General features: G+C 37.4%; 1 protein-coding gene across 6 annotated transcripts in view; it reads right to left on the reverse strand.

Annotated features, from left to right (window-relative positions):
• CHN1 (chimerin 1) overlaps positions 1–15,331 on the reverse strand; it is a 211,851-nt gene extending 196,520 nt beyond the window's left edge. For 5 of the 6 annotated variants that reach the window (XM_077154198.1, XM_077154201.1, XM_077154197.1 and 2 more), the window contains exons 1-2: positions 15,138–15,331; positions 14,804–15,005 (exon numbers count right to left, since the gene is read on the reverse strand). In XM_077154198.1, coding sequence (XP_077010313.1) covers positions 14,804–14,822 — 19 coding nt within the window. In that variant the 5' untranslated portion in view covers positions 14,823–15,005; positions 15,138–15,331. Of the gene's footprint in view, positions 1–14,803; positions 15,116–15,137 lie in introns of those variants that run through there. The other variant, XM_077154196.1, reaches the window with a different exon arrangement.
• Positions 15,332–20,671: the final 5,340 nt, after the last annotated feature.

A 20,671-nucleotide genomic window follows, 5' to 3' on the forward strand; every position in this document is an offset into this window, starting at 1 on the left:
TATAGAAATATTATAGTTAAAGAACTATTTGTTCATTTAATAAATATTTGTTGAGAATCTATTATGTGGGAAGCACTACCCTAAACACTTTAAGGGATTCAGAAATGAGAAAGAAGTGCATCTTGCCTTCCAGAAATCATCAGCCTAGAAAAGATATTACAAAGATAAGATATAAACTATTATAAATGGAACATATTTCAACAAATGCCTCAGGAGATTCACAGATTAAATCATAAAGAATTCAAAGGATATTTTCTGAATGGATGGTGTGGCACACTGAAAGGGAGGGAAGAGCAGTAGAGTTGAAAACGCAGAGAAGGGAAGAGGCATGAAAGTTACTGCAAAGATCAACCTGCAAGGGTTAACAGCTGATTGGGTATTAAAAAAGAGGACAGAAGAACGAAAGCTAAGGATCTGGGGATGGGGACATGTGGAGTCCAAAGTGTCAGTCTGAATCCAGACAGAGATTTGGGTATGTGGAAAGGTAGGGCTGGAGATGAAGAGTTGGGACTCACCCACACAGCGCTCATTGTTGATGCCTATGTCCTTCCAAGTGAGAAAGGGAGATCAGTTCTTGAAAAGTATCGACATTTAGGGAAGCAAAGAGGAAACTAGGGAATAGGGAAAGGGAGGAAAAGGAGTAGCAGAAGAATACAACATCTCAAAAGAGAAGAGGCAAACTAGTTCCAAGAAAGAGGCAATAAAAAATACTAAAAGTACAAAAGATCAAATATGAGGACTGAGAAAAAAAGCCACTGGGTAATGGGTTTCAATTAATAAAGCACTTCCAGTTGAACAGGAACAGAACGTAAGCTGGTGGTTGTCAACCTTTCTTTTCACTAGAGATGAATAGCATTCACAAACACCACAGCTCATGGAGTTTACCCAAAACATGCATAATCCTCAAAAATCATTAATGGCAATTTCACCCTCACCCCCCACAACACACATCATCATCATTATCATATTAGAATAATAGTAAACAACAATGACATATTAAAGAAATAACATTAAATTATTTCAAGTAAAAAAATTACTTCCAACATGTCATAACTAATTATGATAAAACACTGCTCTATGGTACCATGGTCGGGAAGAGATAGTATCAATTAGGGTTAAAGAAAAAGCAGGAATGCAGGAAGCAGAGGTAGGGAATATAGCCTGCTCTTTCAATAAACCTCTCAGAAAGGGATAAGGACTAATAACTCCTGATGGTGCATGAGAGGGCACCAAAGTTGAGGAAAGGCTTTTTTATACAGCATAGCAAAGCATGGTTGTAATCAGAGGAAAATGATCCATGGGAAAGACAAACCAATGATACAAGACAGAAAAGCTAAATTCCACAACTTATTGTTTTCAATCTTCTTGCATTGTATATTTTTATAAACCACCTCAAATTCTTTCTGGAACAACAAGAGGTATTGATAAATAACACAAATAAAATTTTTCCTTTCTCCATTTAAAAATATGAATGTTTAACTGAATGAAGCTGAATGTGAGAATGACAGAAGAAGGAGCCCTGGTGGCACAAATGAAATCAGAAGGAAATATATATGATAAAGACTGAGATGGTATAATCTAGGAATGTCGAGTGTGTATAATGATAGTGACTAAATGTACAAATCGAAAAATGTTTTGCATGAGGAAAAACATAGGAATGTAAATAATGCAGAGTGTTGAAAACAGCTGGCAATTAATATTTTAAAACTTCAACTTATATGTGAGACTAAAGCAAAAAAATGTTTATTTGGTACAAAATCTATATTTTGACTAGTGCATTTCCTATTATAACTTATGTGGACAGCTTAATTGAACACCATAAGTACATGGAACCTTGAGTAGGGCATAAGATTTTGTAGGTTTGTCCAGGGTGATGAAGGATTTGAACAGTGAATAAGAAGTATTTGTAAAGTCCCCTTGGGGGAATAGTGAGAAAGGGGGAAAATTCAACTTCCCAAGTAGAGAATTCTTGATATTCTCACAAGCAGTGGGAACAACCAAAGCAACAGGCTGAGTCCCCAATCTTGGGGCTTGTTCATATGAACATAACCCCACAAAGGATAGGCTAAGCCTACTTAAAATTAGGCCTAAGAGTCACCCCCAAGAGAACCTCTTTTGTTGCTCAGATGTGGCCTCTCTCTCTCTCAGCCAATAAGACAAGCAAACTAACTGCCCTCTCCCTATCTGCGTGGGACATGACTCCCAGGGTTGTGAACCTTCCTGGCAATATGGGACAGAAATCCTAGAATGAACTGGGACTCGGCACCAAGGGATTGAGAAAACCTTCTCGACCGAAAGGGGGAAGAGAGAAATGAGACAAAATAAATGTCAATGGCTGAGAGATTCCAAACAGAGTCGTGAGGTCATCCTGGAGGTTATTCTTACACATTAAAGAGATATCACATTTTTAGTTAAGGCGTAACAGAGAGGCTGGAGGGAACTACCTGCAAATGTAGAGCTGTGATCCAGTAGCCATGTTTCTTGAAGTTGATTGTATAATGATATAGCTTTCGCAATGTGACTGTGTGATTGTGAAAACCTTGTGTCTGACGCTTCTTTTATCTACCTTATGGACAGATGAGTAAAACATATGGATTAAAAATAAATAAATAAAGAGGGAACAAATGTCAAAATAAATTTAGTAGATTGAAATGCTAGTGATCAATGAACGGGGGGGTAACGGGTATAGTATGTATAACTTTTTTTTCTGTTTTCTTTTTATTTCTTTTTGTGAATTGATACAAATGCTCTAAGAAATGATAATTATGATGAATATACAACTATGTGAAAAAAAGAATGTTCATATTGTACGTTGTTTTCATTAATAAAAATAAAAATTAAAAAAACGAATGTTTAAATGGTTGTTTATATTAGCTTTTCTAATAACCATATGAAAACTAATGGGAACATTCATGTACACATTTATTATTATGAAAGAAAGGTTATATTGTTTTTATTTCGAGACCTTTAAAAGGCTAAGTTAGCCATTTTCATATTGAATTCCTATTCAATTTGATTATGTTCCCTGCTGTGGGGATAAAACATGAACAAACAAAGCTAATATACACACAATTCTTTTGTACCACTGAAATGCAAAGGAACAACAGTTTAATGAAATGAAATTTGTTATCTAATTATGCCAAATGATTTAGAACCATCTGCTAGTGGTTATTAATACTATAGTTAAATCTCAAAGAATCTAGTCCCAAAGAGATTTCCATTTTATTAAAGCCTTTGTGAGCTTCCAGTTGGGGGATCCATATTAGAGTACAGAACCAAGGAATGACAAGAGTGGCATATTTACCGAAAAAAAAAGAATGGACAAATGAATGAAAAATGATGAGAGGAAATAAAGAATGTGGATATGGGCTTTTAAGTGAACTTCCCAATTTGAGAAATAAAGCAGACTAAATTGTAATATCCAACATTCATTCAAACATTGATTAGCTGGTATGCTCAAACACTGTGGCAGTTGTTAAGGATACAAAGATGAAATCCACAGTATTCCCATTAGGGAACTTCCCTTGATGGGGGAGGCAGAAGAATATATACCAACTATTATATCGGCATCTCTTCTAGGGCAGAAATGTGCATAGGGAACTATGGATGCAAAAAAGAAGGGGTAACTAGTAAGGATAGAGAGTCTTGAAGAAGACTACATAGAAGAGATGACTATTCAAGCTTAATTTTGCAAGCTGTGCAAGAGTTAGGGCAAAGAAAGGCTTGGGGAATAATAGCATAATGAGTACAGCCCCTTGTGGAAACTTTGAATAGTTCAACACAGCTGAAGCACAGACTCCATGGGGTGGGGAGTGGACAGAGATGATGCTGGGCAGGTAAGCAGGGGTCCTATCTTGACAGCCTTAAAGGCAAGCTAGAGAATGTGAATTTTATCTTAATGGTGATGGGGTACCACTGGAGGATTTTAAGTGGGGAAGTAAATTACTAGATTAGTCAATTTCTAAGAGACAAATTTAAGTTTCTAGTTTTAGACTCCAGTATGTCATTAGCAGGAATAACGAAAAATAATAAAGCAGGAAAAAATTAAAGCACATGTCTAAATTGATTCAAGTTTATTCACTGGGTAAGTATATAAAGTAGTAGCCCACTTTTATGTATTTCTTCTTTGTTCATTCATTTATTCACTCAACAAACTTGGACTGAGCACCTACTATGTGCCAGACATGAACTTACAGTCCTAGCTATATTTTAAGTGTCATGAAGGCAGGAGCTATATCTGATTATTCACAACTCAGTCTCCATACCAGATAGTCACTGGACCCAAAGCAGTGCCTTGAATTAAACAACCTTGAGTGACAATGTTAAATGAGTCAGTTCTAACTATTAGGAGCTATCAGTCTCAATTGGAAGGACATGTGGCAAAAGAATTGCAATAAAATATGACAAGGAAACTAGGCATCACAAAAGCCAAGAGGAGAAAATGACTAACTCTGCAAGAAGTTAGGGAAAATGTCAGGGTGGTAACATATTAGATAGATATTAAAACATAAAAAGGGGGTTCCCAAGAAGAGAAAAGAACATGAAAAAAAATAAAAGGTATGAATTGTGTGGTGCCCTTTGGGGATTAAAGACTACAGTATTTCAGTATATGTTTGGGTAGTAAAAGACCAAAAAGTAGAGGCTTGAAAATTGGCTAAGAAGGGTTTTTGAAAGACACCTTATGGAAATCAATGGGATTTTATTCCTAAGATTTAAAGGCCAAATCAATAGCCTCCTTGTGATGGATACTTTACTAGATGCGCCCAGCACCACTTCTTTGGAAATTGCCACTCCCTCCCTCCATTAGTATGCTGCAGAGGGAGCTGCCATGATAGTACAAAATGACCCTGCCCCCCTAACCACAGTTATCTGCACTAGAGATGGGCACCCATCCCAAGACAGTCCTTTTCCTCGGGTATTTGAAATTGGAACTGAAAGCGCAGTCATGGTCAGTCTTTTTTTGGTCTTGGACTGTAATATATAAAACTTGGAAGCTAAGTGGCCATACAGTCTTCCATGTGGAAGGATTACCACACCTGGTAATCCATGGGGAGAGAAGAATGAAGCAAATGCTCAGAGAAAAGCAGAGATGAGAAAGGCCCTGTGGATTCCCTGCCCCACTCCAGTACCTGGTTCTGCTTCAGAGGCTCAGTCCTATCTTTGTTCCAGTATCCTTCAACAACTCTCCTTTTATGCTTAAACTGGTTTGGATTAGGCCTTTGTTTCTAAACCAAGAGTCCCAACTACAACATTCCACAGCCACAAAAATACTTTGGCCCAAAAAACTTGCCTTTAGGGATCAGTTACAATCTACAATATATTATGAAAATCTTTTAATTAGAAAACACAAGACAGAGGTAAAACTAATAAAATCATTCATATGGGTGAAATCCAAAGGACTATGTAAATTAGTTTTGTTAGATAACAGAGAGTCATCCTGATATGTCATCTGGGAGGAAAACGGAGGTGTCCTGGAAACTGTTAATACAAAATAATCCTGTTTCCAAGATCTAGAAAGCAGAGGCTCTCAAGCTTTGAGAAAACTGAACACAGAGAAGCTGGTAATAAAGGCTAGTGACCCCAAAGGTCTGTATAAGAGAAAGAACTGGCTGACTAAAAGAATGAAAGGGATGTGGAAAAGGTGAATTCATGCATTAAAACTATCAAGTTCAATATAATGTAGTCTATACTTGTAACTTATCTAACCTACATGGATTCTATATTACAACAGTTCCTTGCACTACTGAGGGGGGAAAACAACCAAGCAACAACCATAGTTAGTAAAGAAAAAGCAATATATGCATACTACACTTCAGTGAACAAGTGAGGTAAGGGAGGGGCACAACTGCAGATGAGAAAGAGGGATTTCTCGAGTCCTCGAAATAAAATTTTATTTACAATTAGTTGGAGGATTCATGAGATATTTCATTTCTATTTATTTATTTACTTATGAGAGAAGTTGTAAGTTTACAGAAAAATCATGCTTAAAAGAGGTATGTAATGCTTGAGGTATTAAGTTATACAGAGCCCCAAAGAGATTTTTGTGTCTGCTTGCTCTAAACTAATTTTCAGATTATGGAGCTACTGCTTGCATTATTCTGCATTTCAACAATAAAATCTCTCATGGTAAATTAAGGAAAAGGTAAGTGCTCAGATAACTTTCACATTTAAGTTTCAAAGAAGCTAACATAAGTAATATACTACTATTTATCAGTGGTTTTTAACCTCCCCACCTCCCACCCAAATAATTTTATAGAAATCGTTATTGAGATAGTCTATGACTTTTAACCGTAAAGCACAAAGTAATAGATAGCTGAGCCAACTTTTCAGAGAAAATACTTGAGGAATAATTAGAAGAAGTATACACAAAATTTTTATAGATACGTTTGTTTTGTTAGGGCAAACTAGAGCTGGGCATATTTGTATGAACTTAAGAAATCTTGAGAAGGGGTAATTGGAGCTGAAGGGATACAGACTGTGCAACAGGACTGGATATAAAAACTCAGAAATGGACAGCACAATACTACGTAATTGTAATGCAATTATGTTAAAACATTGAATGAAGCTGCATGTGAGGTATAGGTTTTTTTTTTCTCTCTATTATTGTTTTAATTCCTATTCTGTTGTCTTTTTATTTCTTTTTCTAAATCGATGCAAATGTACTAAGAAATGATGAATATGCAACTATGTGATGATATTAAGAATTACTGATTGTACATGTAGAATGGAATGATTTCTAAATGTTTTAATTTTTTTTAATTAATAAAAAAAAAGAAATCTTGACTTTTATTTCTCACTTCCTTTTCAACTCAGAGATCTTTTAGCAAGATCTATCTATCTATCTATCTATCTATCTATCTATCCATCTCTCAATTACCACCCAAAGAAGAAACAAGGATTGCCTGTTGCCGGGGTATTTTTGATGTTTTCAGAGTGTGACAATGAGAGTCATCATGGCCATTAGTATCACAGAAGTCTTTGTCACTGTAAATCCCCCGAACCAGGTCTCTACCAGAGCATTCTGAATCATGTACGAGACAAATATGAATATCTATGTCTGCAATGGCACATGGTACACAGTTAGGCATACACATAAGTAGAAACATTGCAAAACCATTTTTTTCAAGTCGCTAACAGACTCGTTAAAAGGACAGATGGAGAAACTCTGCTGGTATCTCGGATCTTTGTTAATATTTATAGTAATAATATTGGTGACAATATTAGCTACTAATTAACTTCAACCACTGTGTTAAGAACCTTACATACATGATCTCATTTATTTCTACACCAACAAGAGAGGGGATAAATAGCTCCTGTTTACAGACAAGGAAACTGAGGCTAGGACATACAGCTGATACTTGGTAGGAAAAGGATTAAACACAGGCCAAGCAGTTTCCACTACACTACATGCTGAAGTACATCCTTTATCATTCAGAGTAAAAAAATCTAAAGTCGTCACCTAGGTTCCCAGGACCCTACATAATCTGTGACCCCAATACCCCTCTGTCCTCATCTCCTATCCCCTTCCCCTTGCTTACTCCACTCCACCATACTGGACCACCTTTCTGTGGCTCAAAACTACCTAGCACATCCCTGCCTCAAAGCTTCCATGAAGCTATCCCCCTACTTCAAATGGCTCATCCTCTCACTCCCTTCAAATCTCAGCTCAAAACACTTTATCTGTAAGGCCTTCTTGGCAGCTCTGCAAAATAGTTAGCTCCATCCCAAGCTAGCACTCTATATCTTCCTCACCCTGCTTTATTTTCTTAAATGTGCACTTACCATATTTTTTTTAATTGTTTGTCTTCCTCCATTGCAAATATAAGTTCTTTGAGGTCAGGAACTAATTTATACCTGGCATATATTAAACACTTAATAAATATTTGTTGAAAAGATAAGTAAATAAATCACAAAACTGGAAAACATAACCAAAACCTCAGAGCTACTCCTCAGCAAAATTATGAAAATGCCCTATTCCTTGTTTCTGCTTCCTCTTCTCATTTTATAGTGTCATCTATCTCTTCCTTTTATCCCAAATGTCCTAACTTTTATCCTCTCTTGTCTTATTAGAGTACCCCATGAAAATCTGTCTTAGTAATGCCCACACTTCACATGAAAACTTATACAACTTTCTTTTCTCTTATATTATATGACCTTCTCAATCAAAACGCTTGCCCTATGTCTTATTACCTAAAAGATCTTCAGCTGACAAATTAAAATAAATTAATTCATGCTATATGAAAATAGTAACCTCTATTTTCCCTCATAAGTAACATGTTAAAAATCACATAAAATTCATTCACTGTGCAAGGATATGTTTCAGTCAGGCAGACGCTTCCATGTAATTCAAATGGACACTGACACCATTAACCAGATATGTGTTCTCCCTAGCACAAGACACTTCAAATCCTAAAATCATCTTTGCCAAAGTAATTTCACAGCCACTAAGGAAAGAGAAAATAGCGACAAAGTTCTATATAAAAGTTCAAGATAGAACGAATATAAAGTCTGAAAATATGTGCTAATGGCAGAAATGAGAAAATCAGGGAGGGTAATCAGTTTTAAAAGGAAAAGCGGAATTGGTTTTCAAAATATCAAGTTTGTGGTCATAAAAATCTATTCAGGGCGGGCCGCGGTGGCTCAGCGGGCAAGAGTGCTTGCCTGCCGTGCCGGAGGACCCCGGTTCGATTCCCGGCCCCAGCCCATGTAAAAAACAAACAAACAAACAAAATATAATAAAATAAGAAAATGTTTAAAAATGTTTCCCTTTCTTCCTCCCTTCCTTCCTTCCATCCTTCCTTCCTTCTCTGTCTTTCCTTCCTTTAAAAAAAAAAAAAAAAAAAAAAAAAAAAAAATCTATTCAGGTAGAGATGTATTTCTTGGACTTTCCTTTCTCTGCTTGCTTCAGATCATGGAATATATGTGGTCCAATGACATTCAAAGGTAAAAAGTTAGAGTGCAAAGGGAAAGGAACAACCTTCAGGGCAGCTGTATGAAAAACAATGAAGTGGCCCCATGCCACGCCACTAGGCAGCTGGCGTCAGGCCTGGCCTTACTCATCTTTCCTCTTCCACAAATTACTCAATAGTCGGCATTAACTCTTTCCAAGACGTGCTTACTTTTTTAAATTTAAAAGAACCATTTAAAACTGGTAGAATAATTTTTACGCACCAATTTTTAATTTTGTTTTTTTTCCCTTGGGAATAAAAAACTTTCTAAAAAAGTAAAAAGTTTCCGGATATAAAACCATTATTTTAAAAACAGTATTTTTCGGGCAGTGCAATTGTGGCTCAGTGGCAGAATTCTCGCCTGCCATGCCAGAGACCTGGATTCAACTTCCAGAGCTTGTCCATGTCAAAACACACACATATATATAGCATTTTCCTTTTTTATACTTTAAGAGAATGAGAAGCATGAAATAAATTTTCTTTCTATTCAGTTTGGGTTTTTTTAGTTCAATTTTTTTTTAATTAATAACAGTTTTAGAGATATAATTCACATACCATAAAATTCACCCTTTTAAGTATACAATTCAGTGGGTTTTAGTATATATACAAAGCATTCAAACTGTTTTTTTTAAATAAGGAACAAAATTAGGAATGTATATTGATAACATTCTGTCAGACATGTTTTTTTTAATTCAACATAGCTTTCAATGTAAAATATGGTCACATCAACCTGTTTTCTCAGTCTTTCCCAACCCTATTTTTCAAGATAGCAGGATTATATTATGAATAAAAATCAAATTTTGTGGGAATCACTTTCTATGTAAGAATGACTTATGGCTGGTGACTTAGATGGAAGGCCACACCTAAGGACTTGCCCTGAAATAGGACTGCAGAGAAAGTTCAGTGATTTCATTTAGGTTGTATAGTACAGATAAATAAAAACAAAAGTTTTCTAAAGATGCTGTTATTCATACTTTATACGAGACTGAGAAAAAACATCAACTGCCCATGTCAAAGGATATTATCATTGTTACAGAGACTCTGGGAAAAGCTACACACACCCAACCCCAGCCAGGTACTTTTTGTTATGGCTTCTGCCAAGGTAAAGCTGTTAATTCTTAGAATAAAGCAATCTGATGAAAATGTCTAACATTATACTAATATCACTCCTTCAGAACTATTATTGTATGACATACAAGGCATGGCCAGACAGTTCTTATAATTGCTTTAGCTTAGTATAAAACATACATTCTCAATGAGGGTGAAAACTGGCTCTCAGGAGTCAAAACAAATCTTTTCTTTTCTTTTTTTTTATGGATAAAGTACAGTATATATACAGTCCATAAACAGATATACAATATATTTAAAGTATTAAAATGTCATGGGGGCCACGGTGGCTCAGCAGGCAAGAATGCTTGCCTGTGATGCCAGAGGACCTGGGTTTGATTCCCAGTGCCTGCCCATGTAAAAAAAAATTTCATGGGGGCGGGGGCAATTAGGGAAAAAAATCTCAAAGGACTGCTTAGGAGATGATAAAATAATAATAAAAAGACTGAGAAACAACAATCTAAAAGAAACTAGAACTCTTGTTTTGACAAATGTTAAAATTTTATAATTACACATATTACTATCTTATACTAAAATGCATAATTACACATATTACTAAAGATTAGGCTCCTTATAGGATGGTGTTTTGCAGGAACAGACGTGCTCAAAAGACTATATTGCCAGCATTCCTTTCACACAGAGGGTGACTACGAGAGTAATAATAACTCTAATTCTTTTATCTCTTAAATAGTTCTTGATCCCCAAACTTTAAAAGACAAATTTTAAAGCTGAAATATTAAATTTCTGCCACCAACAAGAAAGGGAATATTGAAGAATATTTTAAATAAGAATAATTTTAATGACACCATAAAAGATGGAACAGTTTGAGAAAGGCAGCTGTCTTCTCACCACTGGCCATACTGCTGCTTAGTTAACTCATCTCTGATAAGCAATTCTGCAAAGTAAAAATGGCAGCTGAGACTGCATTTAAGTGGGAATTTTGAACACTTTTGGTCAAATAAATCCTACTAAAAACATTCAATTTACTTGTCTTTGTAAAAATACATTTTAACTTCAGGACAGTCATAAGGGAAATCAGAAAGTCAATTAACTGTTCTGAAGGATTTACAGAGATACATACCATAAGTAGGTATATAATTCAGGTAGTGAGAGATGTAAAATAAAGTAAGATAATGAAAAGTTTTCATGGCAGTAGAAGGGTCTGAGGAAGGATGGTAAGAAATTACAGTGAATTCAGGAAGGAAAAGAGGTGATCTACAACAGTGATAATGATGTTTAAATGGTAATGGGGGAGGGGGCAAAGGCAGGAGGGCAATGCCAGAGTTAATTTCATCCAGACAGAAAAGATAATTATTCAGGGTTCAGCCAGCCCAGATGAACTGTAACTGAGTTCCCCATCTCATCAATTGGTGGGGGCTATAAACCATTTTATAAGGCCCATTTAACTATAAATGACAGAAGTCCTGCTGTGCATTCAATCAGCTCTATGAACCAGCACTTTATTGGTGTTGCCAATCAGGATAGTCTTTCACGTACACTAGATAAAATGTCCTAAATTGGGCGACCACAGGCTTTCCTTCTATCCCAGCAATTACTACAGAGCATGTGCTTTCTACTGGGGAAGTTCTAACAAAGCTTATATGGAATTAGATAGTTAGGTATACCTGCTTTATCTCTGAAAAAGATTCTGGACCACCTCTAGAATGTAAGATCTAGGAAGGCAGGGCCCATGTCTCTTGCACACTACTAACAATGTGTGTTGAATGAAGGAGGCGAGTTGGCAGAGAGACGTGGGGATCTAAAAATTATTTATATCAATGCTGATGACCGAGGGGTAGGTTCATATGAAAAGTAAAGAAAAATGCCTGTGAATTGTTGAACCTTCAAAAATGTCCATTTTCAACTCGCAAATGAGACTGCAAAATTAGAAAGGATCAGTGTCCTGTTTCCTCCATCTAGGAATAAAATAGGAATTTGCATTAAAATATCCTTCAAAACAGCAAAAAGTGATTAACAGTGCGGATAAGAGATAGGACATTCTTCACTCTTCAGCTTAATTAGACAGGTACTTTATTGAGGTCCTAGAATTTAACAATTGAAAACAAATTAAATATATTTAAATGTAAATTTAATTCGTTAATTTCTGAGGCTCTCCCTTTTTAAAACTAAGCCAACTATCATTAACTTCCTATAAAAACAATATTCTTTACATTTATAAAAAGTCTGAATGGAAACGTAAAATACAAAGCAAAAAACTAGACTAGACTCTATTGCTGGCCTAAGACAACTAACATAACCAAGATAGACAAGACACGGTTCGGCCACTGGTTACTCTGGAGAGACCTAAATAGCAAATTCTGTCTAGCTCTAACCTTGATCGCTGATAAAGTTAACATTTTTCTAGTTTCCTATCCCTATCTTCTCACCACCACCTCACAGAACCTTATTGTCTTACTGTTTCTCCCAGTGTTCTAAATTGGTCACTAAGAATAAATATAAAGGGTTATGAGATACTTTTTACTAAAACCAACTAGTTAAATAGTAGTAAAACCTAAAATGAAATTCATTTCTTCTAACCTTTGGATACTTCTCTAAGCCTTGTGTATTTAACATATTCAAAAAGCTATTTTGAATCAAACCTCCTAGTTTTTATCTTTAATACAATGGTTCTCAAGCTTTGAGTGTGCATAAGAATCACAGAAGAAATTTGTTTAAAAACCCTCCCCTCAGAAATGCAGGTTGTTTAGGTCTTAGGGCAAGGGAATCTACATTTTTAAGATATCCCATATGATGTGAGGACAGTTGCAGCTCTATCACTAGTTTAAAAAAACAGCCTATGCACAAAGGTGTACTTTATCTTTTTGTTTGTTTTTAGCATGGGTAGGCTCCAGGAATCAAACCCAGGTCTCCAGCATGGCAGGCGAGAACTCTGCCCCTGAGCCACCGTTGCCCACCCAAGGCGTACTTTATAAAATAGAAATGTTCTTAAAAATTGGGACCAAGTTGAATATTGTAAACTAAATTCTATTTTCCCACAAGTTGACTTTAAAATTTCAAATATACTTTATTCACACCTGAGGGGTGGGAGTGGTTGGTTTCTCACACTTCTTTAGAGATCAAATTCCCTATTTTTCTTTTTCCCATCCTCATTTCTAGAAAAGATTTATAATTTAGGAGTCTTTTTAAAAGAGCATTATTATACACTACCCTTTTCCCCAGTTCATCTTTCCTATTCATTGTGAATGTGAGTATTCCAAAAGTGGTTGGCTTGTAAGCCTTACAAACCTTGAAAAGGCGATACACATCTTTAGGATGGAAAATGAATTGAGTCAAAACAGTTTCAAAGAGAAATTCACTTCTGGAATTTTAACTGTTATGTACTAGCTAAGCAAGTTTAAGATAAATGCTTCTTCAAAAAGAAAATATGACTAAAGATTCCATCATTTTTTTGTACCCCAAAGTACACATTAAAGGAAAATGCTTCAACAAAATAATGGAGATTAAATGTAAGATATTGGAAAAGAATAGCAAAGGTTTTTTTTTATTATTATTATTATTTCTTTCATAGAAAGAACAAACATGTTTTTAAAGCACCTTTGGAGAACCAACAGCAAGTAAGAAATGTCACTTCTTGTAGTTTGGGTTATTTGCAATGGTTAGTAAACATAGCCCTAGACTGAAGACTGGCAGACTGTACTCCAGACTCAGTTTTTCCACAAAAGATCCATGTGATCTTGAGACATAACCTCTCAGGGTCTAATTTTAATTTATAAAATAAGATGGTTAAATAAGAGCAACTTTTATTCCATCAGCTTAATTCACTTGAGGTATTTACATCAAAAATCACTGGTGATATGTGATGCCTATAATGTGCTTGATCAAATGACAACTAAAGCTTAAATGGAAACCTGATACTGTGAGTAATTTACTAAGACAGTACTTGTAGATGTCAGTTATCATTGCACTTTACTTCTGTGAAAGATTGAAAACTTTGAACATCTAAATTTTCATATATCGAATTTTCTTAAGGCAGGGTACACATGTACCAGACAATTTTTGTAAAAGGGAGCAATCTATCTTTTCAGTCTTTCTTCCCAACCCATTGTCACTGCAGACTCTGAAAAGAAAAAAAAACTTGAAAGCTTAACCACTGAAACAAGTTGCAGCAATTACATCACAGAAATAACATTTCTTTCTTAATGAATACTCAGATATCCGCCTGAGATTACAGTTATCTTCCAGTAACCCAACTTTCTTCCGTCTGCTCTCATTTGTCAGCACAAACACTTTCACTGTTTACAAATGTGAAGCATAAGTTCAGCACTTATACCCTGTTTCCAACAGAATATACAAGTCCAAAAATTCCCCTCAAAATCCAACAGGAAGCAAAAGATTCGTTTAGCAATTTCGGGGAGGCTGGGGATGCAGACAGACATCTTATTCAAAATAAATAAACTTTCTGGGATCCTTATTTATCGACTTAACTGGAAACAACCAGCTAACTTCGGTCCCAAGTTGGCATCTTAGAGAACAGTCGTCGTTTAGAAAACACCCAGGACCCAAGAGCTTCTCTACCCAGAATTGGCCAGGGGAGCACACGCCCATCGGCCCTGCCTGGAGAGGAAACAATGGGAGAGGCGCGTGGGAGCAAGCCGGGAGCCCCCGGCGCCCCAACTCCGCCACCGGGGCCGGTACCCGGGACTGCGCGGGGCGCCCCGCTCCCCAGTCCCCCCGGACCCCTGGACGCAGCCCCACCTGCAGCGGCGCCGGGAAAGCGCTGCACTTACCAAACAGGGTCAGAGCCATTGTAAAGGCGTTCGCCGTCTGCTCGCCGCCGCCGCCGCCCGCGAATCCACGCGATCCTCCTGGGCAGGCCGGAGATCACCGCATCTACGCGACGCGCTCACACCTCGGAGGGAGTGGGGCGCCCGAGGGGCGTGGTGGGGCCGCTGGCGCCCGGGAAGGCTGCAGGCCGGGACGCAGGGGTTGCTGCAAGAAAAAGTTATTCGCCGGTTACTGCCAAGAACACCCAGACAAGAGGATACCCTCTAGCCCTCGGCGAGGCGGCACTTGTCGCTGCCATCTGTGTACTGCGCGGAGCGTGCGCGATGGCGCGGATACCTGCGATGCAGGAGGCTTGGCAGCCGCGCAATGGCAGGCGGAGAGGCGGCGCCGCGGTGGCGGCGGGGAAAGCGGCAGTCTCAGTGCCCCGGCGGGGCGCGCTCACTCCGCATCCCGCGGCCTCGCAGACGCCATCTTGCGATAGCGTCTCCCACAAGATCGGTTGCTTCACCTCCTCCCGCTTCACTCCTCTGGGTGGCCGAGCCGAGTGCGTTCCCATGGCAACGGGCGCGCGCGGGTGCGCGAGTGCGCGCGCCTCTCCTTCCCCCCTGGCAGTGAGGAGCCGCCTGGGCCCTCCGGGAGGCGGCCGCCTGGAGCCGGGATAGGGCCGGGGGAGTGAGGTGTGTGCGCTGTACCCCCAGGCTGTTTCATAAATGGGGTTTGGGGATGTGCAGAGAGGAAGGAGTAAACCTGAGGTGCTCCTCGAAAGAGGAAGAGTCACAGAAGGATGCCCCAAAACACAAGGACCCAGCCAGGACACTGTGGGGATCGGGTTCGGTTGAGGATACATTCCTTCTCCTGGCGTCGTCGGGGTTGACGGAGAGTCTGGAGCCGGTGACCCGAAGCCGCAGGACTGAAAAGGGGAGCATGGAGCAGAACTGAGGCACTGAATGTTGGTTTCCTTTTCATTTGGACTTAGAAGCCCCTGGGAGTCTGATCAGATTGTCGTACGTGAGGAAACAGGAGTCCCTGATAAAGCGTCAGGGTTCACCTAAAATAATTGGTTACAAGGCCGATGCTTACAGTAGTTTTCTTCTCTTTATATTATTCTTCTTTGATATTGTCACAGGAAAGATCAGCGTTGCTTACTGATTAGCACTTCTTTACAACAAAAGATTGTTCTCCTGAGCTTTTTGCATTTATCTAATACTCCCTGGCGACATCCTTTCTATGATCTTCTCTCCTCGCCTCTGTCTTTGCCTTAATTAACGAGGAGCCACATAACGCCCTGAGATTATCAGCCAAAAAATGTTCTTGAAAAGGTCCCTTATGATGTTTTTGGTCTTTTATATTTAAGGTATTCAAAATCCCAGTACTCTCTAGTTGCTGTATTTGTTCCCTGTTATTTGTTGTTATTGCTGTTGTTAATCTCCCCCCCCCCCCCACACACACACACCTCGCTTACGGATTGGTTACTGTTTCGATATTTAATCATATAGATTTTTTTTCCCTTTAGTACTCATGTCCTCCTACTTACTACACCTTTCCAATCTCAGTTTCCTCATGTCATTTTCCTCTTCGAATTTTTAACTAATTATTTTCAGAATATTTTGTATCTTCTATTTAATTTACCTTAGGAAACAAATCATTATAAAAATGAAAATTACTACTTCAAGTAGAACCACAGTTCACTCATCATCATTTCACGGCAGACTCAATCAAGCATCAGATGAAAAAGAAAAGTGGGTTGAAAGGAGGAGCTAAGCCTTTGTTTGAAGTCAGTTAAATCCATACTTAGGAAACACAAAGAAGGAAAAGAAATCCAACATGAGTGGGCAAATATTTAAGATACTATATGCCCGAAATTTTCTGATGTAGTAAAATGGCTCTCTTTTAGCCACTGATATCAAACCTAAAATCTTCCAATTCCTAGAATTTTAAATCTTTAATGAAAATGACTCTTGATACTTGCATTTAAGCCCTTTCTTTTGAACAACTTTTTTGCTCGTGAAAAACTGCTCATGAAGATAAATGAGGAACAAAAAAGCTTTGTAGACAGCTTCTATAACCTTATAAAGATGGCTGCTGATCTGCTCTGCAACTAGACAATTCACTTAAGTCTCCAGTCACTGTCTCAACCAGTGGTCTTCAACCTTTTGGGATTTTAAATTTCCCTTTAAGGCTAATGAAAAGAATGACCCTCTTCCTAAAAAAATACATGCATAAAAGATACCATATCCATAAAAAAAAATACATGCATACATCAAAATTTTCCCACACGATTCAGGGGGATTAGGGACTATTCAAAGACCCTAGACTTGCTCCCAGGTATCTTTTGGTAGTCTTGGAAAGTTTTTGCCTTTGTAAATTTTTTGAAAAATACTTTACCCTTTCCCATAGAATCATGAAATTTTGAACAAGAAGAGCCCAAACTCCCATAGTTTACAGATAAGGAAACTGAGGTCTCAGTGATTAAAAGATTTACCCAACTGCATACACCTATTTAGTAGCAAAACTAGTAGGAGAATCTTTGACTTTTGGCTTTCTGTCTGGTTTCCTCCCCTGCCCCTTCATTCCCCACCAACTTATAAGGGTGTAGGGTTTGAATTTGAACAGAAAAATCAGTTTAATATTAAAAGGGGGGCTATTTCGTCCCCCTTTTGCATGTTTGAGCCGCTTGCAGTTTGGGAAGTTGAATTCTGTTCCAAAGTGTTATTTGTATGCTCATCTACTCAACTTTGTGGCCGATCAGGTTGAGATGAAAATGCTTTTCTCTCCTTGTTAAGCTCCTTAGAGGCATACGAAAGCATCAAAGCCTGGTACTACAATTTAGCTAGCTGGTAGTTCCCTCTGTTCCCTTGGGGGTTTTACTAGGGATGAGTGAGAGGAAAATTAATTGTCCTGTATTAGAATCATCCTTCTGTTTTATGGCCAGGTTTTGGTTACTGAACCAGCCTTTTTCTAGTTGTGGTTGAACACAGCTGAATTCTAGTGACAGACTCACCTGAGGCTCAAATAGGGACCTTCTCTTCCAATTTCCTCTTTACAAAGTCCTCCACACCCCCACCCCCAATACACACATACACATACCCACAGAGAGAGCTGTTTTTAGGGCTGTGTAGAGTATTTAAAACAATACAGCATAGATGTTGCCATGTGTCCTTCAGGGTATCTAGCATTCCACAGGCAGTTCCTTTCCATTGACTTCCAAATGCTCGGCTACTTTAACAAAATGATTCCTATGCTTAATAAAAATGCTGTCTTGAAAATAATATTGGTTTTTATGATATTGTATTATCCAATGAGGACTAGTCTTTTCTCACTAAGCTGGAAATAAAGTAATAATCTTTTGGCTACAGATTCAATGTAAGGAAGGGTGTTAACCACTTGGAGGTGATTTTATGGGTGGTGCCTTAGATTGTTTATTTAAAAAGGCCTAAGAATGAATTGACATTTCAAAACATTTATGTTTTCATTCAAAGATATAATTTTGTGCTTAACACGCAAGCATCTAGCAAGGCCAGATTTGTTTGCTTTCTTACTGACATATAGATTCAGTTCTTATTTTCCTCATTTGTAAAATGAAGAGATGAGACTAGATTATCTCTAATGCCCCTTTTAAATTGATCTGTAATTCTATGATATCTTAAAATGCTTAAATTAACTGGATTATAGTAAAACAGAGACGGCATTTTAATTTAAATGTACAATATATTTAAAGTGCTGTAATATCTGGTAAGCCTAAGGTTCACACTTTACAGTTTCAAAAATACACAATGTAATAACGAAGTCATATTTTATTAAAACGTTTGCTATTGCTTTTTCATCTGCAAGTATGCTAAACTAATGATGATATATTTACTGTATGGAGAACAACCTTTTTTTAGGTTTAATAGGATTAAAACGAAAAGTATGCCCTGACAATACATTTCAAATGTACTAACACAGTATCTCAGTTTTATTTAAGTTTTGTTGACTAAACAGAACTTAGAAAACCCTTTAAAATTTTTTCTACGTTTTAAAGTAATGACTTACACAAGCTGTTTGGGGTTTTCCTTCTGTTATTCATTAAGTTCTCTTCCCATTGTTAAACATTGATTTGTTCCTCAGTTTTGAATGAAGCAGAAATTAATGAGGCCGTTTCTGCCTCACAATAACAAGTTAAAATTAGAGCACTTTATCATGTCAACACAGCTTTAAACACTAGGAATACTCGTGCTATTAGCACAGTCCCCAAAATAGTGCCGAAATTTGCTGTTGAAGGAAAAATTACGTGGCATATTTCTGCTAATATGATAGAAATATTTTCTGCTCCCCAATTATACCAATTAAGAATGTTAAAATTATTTATTTGAAATATTCACATCATGTGATGTACTCACTCTCCTGTTTATGTTACCACAGAAGCATTTGTTTCCATGGTGTGAATTTGTTTAGAGTAGATTTGGTCTGTATTTAATAACACTTTCTCTAAATACTTAATCTAGATGAGGACTTTCTTTTTCCTTTCTCTTTTATCTCATGTTTTTGGAATTAATACCTTGTCTGATATTTGTATAGCATTTCATGATTTATAAATAGCACTTTCACAGGAAAAAGCTGAATGCATACAAGTAACTAAAGCATCATTTGCCTTGAACATAAGGACTTAACTGTAAAATTATTTAGGAGAGAGGAAAAGGGGTATGTATATAATTGGCCCCTAAGCTAACAGAATTCAAGTTAATGTTTAGGAAGATTAATTGTGTTCTATTGACCACCAGAGGGTGCCTAAATTATATCCATAGGAGTAATAATGGATCTTAGAAATAAAATAAAACTCAATTTGCAAGGTACATAAGAATCCTTAAGAATTTAAAACCTTCTCAGTTCCCCTGTGCAGTGCTTGCCACAGCACAGAGGATAATCCCACCAAAATTATGATAAAAGGAGGGGCAGCTTTTGGCTGGTTACACACCCATTTGGAAGTGCATGTTACTGAGGAAACACTGCTCAGTCCTTATAACATCACTTCCAAAGTGGAAAGAAAATGTGTCTGTAGGTGTGTGTGTGTGTTCATAGGTGTGAAAGGAGAGGAAAATAGAATTCAAACCAGAACGAAAACAAGGTTTTCGGGGCAGTGAAACTGTTCTGTATGATACTGTAATGGTGGATACATGACATTATACATTTGTCGAAGCCCATGGAACAGAGCAATACAAAGAATGAACACTAATGTAAGCTATGGACTTTAGTTAATAAATATTTTTTTAATTGGCTCATAAATTGTAACAAATGTACCACACTAATACAAGATGTTCATAATAGAAACTAGGCAGGGATGGGGGAGAGAGGTAAATTTGAACCCTATACTTGTGCCATTTATCTATAAACTTAAGACTGCTGTAAAAAGTAAATTCTACGAAAATATTTCTTTAAAAAGTTTTTCTATCTCTAACCCAGGATAATTGATTTCTTGTCAGTTTCACAGCTTGAAGAGGAAATTTCATTTCAGTAGGCAATAAGACTATAGGTATTGCTATGTACCTGGATTAGAATCTTCTAAAAAACTCAAGTCCTATTTTTGTGTGTGTGTGTGATAGAATTTGTCAACAGACAGAAATTATTTTGACTGATGTCAAATAGCCACAGGTTTGGAGTGGCCAAGAGAAAAGAAAACAGGAGGAGGGTGAAAATAAAAGAGAAAGGGGAAACGGGAATCTGGCTTTAATTTGTTTTGTATTCATGCTTTAAAAGACTGCTTATTCCCTGATAAATAGTATAGCAGATCTTTCAGAACTTTTTTATAGGCTTAAAGTCAAATATATTTTAAAATACACGGTAGATAAAAGCGCAGCAATGATGGCTGCTCTCATGTAAAAGTTTTTGTTCCG

The sequence above is a fragment of the Tamandua tetradactyla genome, chromosome 3 (genome assembly GCF_023851605.1).
Source record: "Tamandua tetradactyla isolate mTamTet1 chromosome 3, mTamTet1.pri, whole genome shotgun sequence".
Lineage (NCBI taxonomy): Eukaryota > Metazoa > Chordata > Mammalia > Pilosa > Myrmecophagidae > Tamandua > Tamandua tetradactyla.